At 41.6% G+C, this 8,361-nt stretch overlaps 1 protein-coding gene across 1 annotated transcript; it reads right to left on the reverse strand.

The window, feature by feature from the left end:
- Positions 1-373: 373 nt before the first annotated feature.
- SYPL1 (synaptophysin like 1) lies at positions 374-5,343 on the reverse strand. The gene is made up of 5 exons (XM_015626946.2): positions 5,246-5,343; positions 4,476-4,594; positions 3,123-3,327; positions 2,424-2,612; positions 374-1,630 (listed from the first exon to the last, which is right to left on the reverse strand). The coding sequence occupies exons 1-5, from the start codon at positions 5,315-5,317 to the stop codon at positions 1,514-1,516; spliced, it is 702 nt and encodes a 233-aa protein (XP_015482432.1). The 5' UTR covers positions 5,318-5,343; the 3' UTR covers positions 374-1,513.
- Positions 5,344-8,361: the final 3,018 nt, after the last annotated feature.

Consider the following 8,361-nt stretch of genomic DNA (forward strand, 5'->3'; position numbering starts at 1 on the left):
AAAATAGGAGTTTTAGATTTTAGAATGAAATGTGTTTTTAAATAAACCAGCACAGTAATGCAAACAAGTGAAAATTGCACTTATTACCTCTTCCAAAAGAGAATTAAAATGAAATACTGGATAGCTACAAGTAATAAAAGCCCCTGCTCTGAACTGACAAAGAAGTACTGAGCAGCATTAGGCAGCAGTAGCCTGCAGGAGTGATACATAGTCCTCCTTACAAAAAAAGCCACAGAGCCCTAGTGTAAAAGCCCCTCCTGTAGCACAGGTAACTCCTCCAGCCAACAGGGGAAGCCACAGCTAAAGCCATGCCCCAGAAGCTACAAAGCCAATGCATTTGCATCCACTGCTGCAGCAGTAAGGACCCAGGGCATGTTCTTTCAGCAGCAGTCATACTGACTTTATTACACTCTTTGAGACTACAGTTTACTATCAGAAGGTCAATAGCTCTGGCACCCTGAACAGTTACAATTTGCATTATATACACACTATGTCTATTTTCATCACAAACTGTTTAAACAGACCAGAAAGAACTGAACAGCTTTTGTATCAGGTTTGTCAAAATGGTGGTTCCAGGCAATTCCCAGGGAAACAGACACCATAATAAAGAAGTCCACATGGGAATACCCAAATATTGCTCCCAATGAACAGACTGAACAACATCAATAACAAATTTGTCATATTCAGACCTTTACATCCTATCACACACAACCTTTGTTCATGAACCTCAAAAGTAATAGACAGAAGCCTGAGCAGTAAGTAGCAGAAAATATCAACATTGATTTCTACGGTATTTGTAAATGTTTTGGGCCATACTTTATTTTTTCTTCCTCCCCCACCTCCTTCTAGTGTTTAAATCATCTATTGCAGCTGTATACAAACTCTTACATTAGCGAGACTAGGAGCTATGAATTCATTCAACAAATGTCCTTGTTCAGAGATTATCCCATTAAACAGTGACAACATATTAAACATAGAAGTAATGTCCTCCCTGACTGGCCAGCAGCAGATCTGATACAATGATCTGAAAGGAGTATCTGGAAACCTACACATCTTGGCTGCAAATTTGACAGAGCTATGAATTCTACTCAGGTGACTTTTTCAAGGTATCAGTGATAAGAAGAAACTAAACTGCACTCTCACCTGCCCTGGATGAATTTACTTTCCATTTTTCAGAGAAGACTTGTCAGAACTAATAACATCCCACATACAGTGGCTTCTCAGCCATCCCTCCTATAAGGCTAATTTAAGAACCAGAAAAGGTCATCATCCAGATAACCTCTTTGTTTTGCTCTTCAAAAACTGTAATATAATGCTGCACAGCCTTGAAGGACACAATATATTTCATTATAATTAAACACTTCAGTTGGAGTACCCACAACCTTATGTTAAACTATAGTACAAAATAGAAGTTTGTATGAATTATCAGTTATTAGTGAAATTAATCCTAATAGCTCCATGATCTTGGTAGTGTGATGTGAAAAGGTAAGCACTTCAAAATATCAACCTGTTTTTATACCCTTTCAGTTGGACTTTCAGAAATTCTCTTCCATTGGTTGTGTAAGTTGGTGTCCTTGTATATCAGCCAAGCATTTCCTGCCCATAAAATCATATTAAGCAAGCCAAACACCTGTAGGATAAAGAAAAAAAAAGGGGGGGGGGGGGAAGGTAATATTAAGTTTGTTGTGTTTGATTTGGTTTTGTTTTCCCTTTTTTTAAAAAAGCCAGAATGTCTCTTCAAGGCAAACCAGAAACAAGCGGTGTCTTTGGCACCCCTTTCATCTGGGCAAGGCATTTCCACACTCTTCAGCTATCTTAGCTATTTAACAGAGTTCTTTGTAGACCAGATAGTCAAACTTACTCTATATTTTGCACAGCATTAGACAAATTCTTTTTAGGCACTGAGCACCTCTGCATATGCATTCTCAGACCAAATGACTAATTATTATTGGGCCAATGAATAACAGCTGAAGTTTTGAAAAGCAGGATTCACTAGGAAGATCATACAATAAGCCTAACTTGCTCTGCTATGAAGAGTAAAAAGTTGGGCTCAGCACCAGCACAGCATTCTGTCCTTACATCAGTCATCAAACCACTTGGGTGGCTTAGTAAGATATTTTAAGTTGCTGTTAGCTAGAGGCATAAATAGACCCTCAAATGTGTCTGGGAATGCTGCACAGAACAGCTCCAGAGGTAGAGCCTGCAAGTTGTTTCTCTTTATTTTCTTTAGAGGAAAACTTGTTTCCTCCAAGAAATTATTTGCTCAGCGTTTTACCACAATATTAATGGGCCCGAATAACAAACAACCCATAAAGAAATCTTAACACAGAGCAACACATGCAATCAGTAGAGCAGGACACTTGGGCACCATTTGTTGTTTTCCAACACAATTTTTGTACCTGTATGGTGGAAGGCATACATACCACAGACACATTCAGAACTCCCATGTTGGTCACAGAAAGAAAATGGCAAGTTGTTCCTGGTGCTTTGCAAGAGTCAATTCCTGGAATAATGCTGGCTCCTGTGGACACCTTGATGTCAGCAAGCGCCTTTGCCCAAACAAAAGTACTGACCAGCCACAAAAAGGCTGTCAAGACACTGATTGCCAAGTCCTACACAAGAAAAATACTCATTAATAGGTAAAAAAAAATGCAGGAATGTACATGAGAGCAAGGCAGAGTCATTATCAATTATATCACCAGGATAACTGCATCAGTGCTATTGGCCACAAGCAAATTTAGTCATTAACAATGTTATAGTTACAATTCAGTCTTGATAACCTGCTACAAAAGTTTATGCTTGTGCTTTATAGATGCAAAAGACAATCTTAACCTAAAAAATCTGTTTCTAAAATCTATCACCTATTTTATGAGAATTCAAGCCAAACTTAAGTAAAGTGAGGGTGATGGGAGAAGGACAGAGGATTTAAATATGGATGGCCAAGGGCTTTGGGTCCCCTTTTCTGCTTGAGTGCTGTAGGGACCAGTCTGAGACACTTGTGTTCACACTCCATTTAACTTTTGTAACTACTGAATATTCACCAATTATTCTTGCATTAGCAATATTTCTCATCTCTCTGTAGCTTCAAAGAGAAAGCATTAAAATAGCTTAGTATTACTTACAGTTAGTGGAAATTTGTTATATTGCTGATACACGTGGTTATATCCAATGTAAACCACAAGGGCAGTAATACAGTAGAGGAACACCAATGCTGCCAGTGTAACAAAGAACTGTGCAGAAGAGGAGAAGTTGCCCGTGAGGTAAACATCAGTCCAAGTACCACCACAGCCTTTTGGGTCTGGTGCACTAAATACAACAGTATTCAACCTGTGAAGAGTTATCCATGTAGTTAGAGTTTGCTATATAGTGGGAGCTTCATATAATTATACTTCATTCATCACAGCAACAGTGCTTCAGCATTCTGATTGTGTAAGTTTATTCTGAAAGATACATAACTGATTATTTATACACATATATGTAACACAAGGGTTTGCCAAGCTATCTGAATATTGTGCCCCATTCTACACTAAGATAAACAACAGTACCTTCAGGAGAAGAATCCTAATTTCATTTTTTACGTAGTTGAACAAAAAATTCCTAATTTGGAAGCAGACTTAACATTACTTGAGAGACTGGCAGTTAAACAGGGTGATGAGGACTTAAAAGGCATTATAGCTACAAAAACCACAAGCACTGAAGCTGGATAAAACAAAGCTGTGTGACTAGCATTGACCACTCTGTTACCAGCATAGAATTATTTCAGAGACTCACTCTCCCCTCCAAATGCTGTTACAATGCTGGGTTTTGTGACCAAATTCTATATGTTGTAGTGGCTTTTACAGGCTGTCCACTGGATCAATTTCTATACTTATTTATGTTATTATGTTTATTGAACACAAACAGAACACCAACCCTACACTCATTGTAGTTGTGCAGCTGACAGAACACAGCCTCCTTCCTCCTGCTCCAGGAAAAGAGCTTGTCTCTACAAGAGCACTACAATGACACTGAAGTATTTATGTTTTTTTGTGCCCAACACCCTCACCAAGAAAGTGCTGGAATAAACTGAGAAGAATTTTCCATTCAGTCTTTGAACAAAAATACGATGATGGCACATTCAAAATAATCTTATCTGGGCCTACAAAGTAGCTCCAAATTGATAAAGAATTAGGCTGTTAAAATTATGTTGTTTTGCCTACTAATTAATTTCTATAGCATATATGCTCTGCTAGACTAGAGGCTAAAGGTAGAGTCATACAAAGCATAATACAACCTATTGCCATTTCTACCTAATTACAGAGCACCAAGAACTACTGTTCTTTGAACAATTATAACATAATATTTGTTTATTGCTGCTACAGACGAAGCCAGAAGATTCACATCTTCATTTATACAGCAATGCTCATAAGGAGACAGACAGGGAAAAGGGGAATAAGAAATAATTATCAAGTAATAACTGAACAGTTAATGCTCACCTAAATGGATAAGCAAAAGAAGCTGTAATTGTTTTGTTTACCACACCTTCACAGGAAACTAAAAGAGCAGTTTCACCTTGAAAGCCTCCACATGTAGTAAAAGCAAAGATGGCAAGAACCTGTGAGAATTGATACATAGACACTTTAGTGCACACCACTAGAGCTCAAAGGAAGGAAACTCAACATTCAGCTGAAATAGCAACAAAATTAGTAAAGTTGAAGTATGAAGTGGTGTCAAGAAAAAAGTGCTGAGTTTCTAAAATCCAGAAGCATAAGCAACACTGCTAACCAAAGCCCATTTAAAAGTGCTTTTCATTTATTTTTTCAGTTGCACAGAAAATGTTTTTGGGGTTTGTATTTTGTTGGGTTTTTTGTATGCCAACAGCCAGCATAGTATTTTTTCAAGTCTTGCATACCTACAGCTGTATGTTCAAATAACTAGAAAGTACATGCTCAGAGTATCATACATCAACTTGACTCTCTAAGCAGCTCTTCTTTTCCCTTTTTTCACTACCTGGACCCTAAACCCCCAATCATCAGAACAGCACAAGCTGCCATAACACACTTGTAGCTAACACATCAGGTTTATGTATCTGCAGCCCAAGGGTGTGGCAGAGGAGCAGCCCAGAGCTGGACACCCAGCACCCACAGCCTGGGGCAGGGTCTATCAGCCCAGGGGCTCACACCTCCCCAGGGGTACCCAGCCCAGGCACAAGAGCAAAGCCAGGCCTGGGCCAGCAGAGGAAACAGCTTTCCCCAGCTCCACTCACCCATTCAAGGACCTTAACAAAGCCCAGAGGCTCCAGGAGCATACTGAAGTCCATCCTCAAGCCCAACATCATGGGAGAGACCAAGGCAGCCAGCAGGAGCCAGAACCAACACCAGCCAACTACTGCAGCATCCCCGGCACCTCCCTATAAGGGCACCCCTTGCCACACCCCCTCACCTGGGGGATGGACCCACCCACGGACACTCAGCTGGGGCTCTTCAGCCCCAGGCCCTGTCTGGGTGCTGGGGAAATGAGGCAGTGGGAACAGCACTGGCTATTTTGTGCAATGAGGCAGCAGTGACTTCTTCCCCTTCCTCTCTCCCCATCCAGGACACTTTGGACAGTTATATGTGCTGTACCTTGAGCTTGATGATTTGATGGCAAACAAGGCACAGGCACCTGACAATCCATGTGCTTGTCAAAATCTCATCCACTACCTTTGACTGTTTAAGCTTTGATTGTTTTCTGTGACTGCACTTTGTTGCTGGTATGTTAATCATCAGTAGAAGTGAAGAGCTGAAACTCATGCTGAAGAAGGTTTGAGGGCTGTCAGAGGGGCTGCCCTCTTCCCTCTTCCCTGCCCAGAGATCATGGCTAGCCAAGGTGGCCGTGGGCAAAGCAGTTACTGCCAGTTTCCTGGCTCTGATTAAAGATCCTTTAGGAGCTTCCTGGGGGTTGCTGGGAGCCTTTGAGGAGCATCAGGGTGTCTGGTGCTGCTCTTGGGAAGGGATGGCTATGGGAGGCTGTGGCTGCTTCTAGCAGGATCCACCTGATCTGGCAGCTTAGAGCAAGATCTGCAGGGAGATCCTGGCCAAAGGTCCTGGTTCCCAGCTGAGAGCCATTATTGCTGCCAGGCAGCCCTGAAGAAGGTGCTAAGGAAATGCCAATGGAAGAACTGGCTTTGCATCCAGCTCCTGGGTGTAGTTAGAAGGTGCAGCAGCTTGTGCCAAAAGGGTCCAGCAGCCTCCACAGGGCAGCAGATGTGTGCTCAGCTGTGGTAGTGGTGTGCTGAGGGTGTCTGTCCCAGCGCGGCCGGGATCAGCCTTGGCTCAGATGGAACTGCTGAGGAGTTGCAGCTCTCCAGTCCTGGGGCTGACATGCTGAGGTGCTCCATGGACCTGATACCCACAGGTAAGGAAGGACTGCTCAGGGCTGTGGAGGCTGGGGGCTTGACTGAGTTTGCTCTGTAACAGAGGTTCTTGCTGTGAATAAGTCATGGGAGGCCAGCCAAGGGTGGGAATACAGGAGGAAGCTTCCAGGCTGGGGACTACCTGTGAGAATGGTAACAAAGCCAGTGTTCAGCTGGCCTGGGGCTGCACTGCTGCAAACTGCCTGGATGGCTGCAGGGTCTGCCATTCTCACACAATTCAAGGAGAATTTTTTGACCCCAGCTTTCTGTGCAATGACCAAGAGAGGTGCTGACATCTGCCTGCTGCTACAGATTCTGGAGGGAGTCCAAGTTAAAGCTGCAAAAAGCATGGCTCTTTCCTTTCTTTCACTGCTTTGTTAAATACATAAATCTCACAGAAAACACACAATGGTCCAGACAAGCAGTGCTGAAGGGTCAAGCCACCTTGGTCAGCTTTGATGCCTGGATAGCCAGTGCCTTTACAGGGGTAAAATAGGAGTGTAAAACCAGGGACAGACCAAGGTGAAATGTCTCTTTGCTCATCTTCTTGACATCCTCCATGCCAAAGAAAATCTGTTCCATATATAAGTGGCATATACAATCTCAGTTCAGCCTACATGAACCAAGTAACTCCTTGTCTTCTCATCCAATATTCCTCTGCAATTTTTTGTCTTCATTCTTCTGCATATCCTACTTAAACCCTATAAGCAATGTATCTCCCTAAAAATACATACAGACATTGGTTTGGTTACTCTGTTTTTCCACTTGTCAGTTAATTAAAACCATTTAATTATTTAAAACATTATTCAAAAAGGCTCTCAGTCCTGACTTCTATGCTTTTTTCCCTCAAGCCTTCTTAGATGTCAGATGTCCAGTATGGATGTACTCTGAACTATATACAGTGTTCTAGCTGTGGGCTTGTTAATTCAAAATTGGAAAAAGCTCTTAATTTTTCACTCCATATAACTTATCTTTCCCCGGAGTTTAAAAGTATTTTGGAACATTTCTCCTTGTGGATTTCATTCCAAAGTGATACCAGACATTTTAAATACAAGTCCATTTTAAATACAAGTGGTCCTTCCAAATGGTTAATTTCATAACCTGAAACCAATTCTGGATCAAGTATCAGCAAGGAAAGGTTTAAGCAGAAAGACTCTATATTTGTAAGGTTCACTGAAAAAGTTCAGTAAAAAAACAAAAACCAAACAAACCTCCCCCCCCCAAAAAAAAACCCTAATGAAAACAAGAGGGAAAAAAGCAGTATTGCATTCTGTATTTGGGAAAAAGCAGGACAAGTATTAATATGCTAATCATGTAATAAATCCTTTCCACTCCAGCAGGGCTCAGGGGAGTGCTGAGACACATCTGCTAAAGCTTCTATATCAGTTGTCAATACCCAGCAACCCCAGTTTGGACAGGGCTGATAAAGGAGTTCTTTTAATGTGGACAATGATTGGCAGTCATCTCTGAAACTGAGATCCAGATGTCTGACTGCTATGGCAATGTAGGCCTATCTATTTATCCCTGATCCTAAGAAAAGAGATAGGGTGACTGATGCAGAACCCTCTTGATGGAGAATTAAATTAGAACAATACAGTTAATGTCAAGCTGCACGCTCACTTGGGAGTCAGTTTTTGCCGATTAGCTGATGCTCAAGCTGATCAAAAGACTGGGCTGATAATATTTGACACTGTAACATAGTTTCAGGTTCTGTGAAGTATTTGGCCTGGTATTTGATGACTCTGGAAGGATATAAGATTCATGTAATCACTGATTTAATTAGAAAGCAGATACTGTACCTGACTGAACTGAAAATCAATACTACCAGTGAAAAAAACTTATTTCTCAGTACGCCGAGTCACATCCTTTGGAGGTTAAAAAAAAGGACAAAACCTTTTTGGCATCTATATATCTGGTCTCATGGTGTGTGACAAAGCTGTGGGAGAGACCAGTGGGATTCCTGGCTGTCCCAGAGATGTGTGTGTAAC

Source organism: Parus major, chromosome 1A (genome assembly GCF_001522545.3).
Source record: "Parus major isolate Abel chromosome 1A, Parus_major1.1, whole genome shotgun sequence".
NCBI lineage: Eukaryota > Metazoa > Chordata > Aves > Passeriformes > Paridae > Parus > Parus major.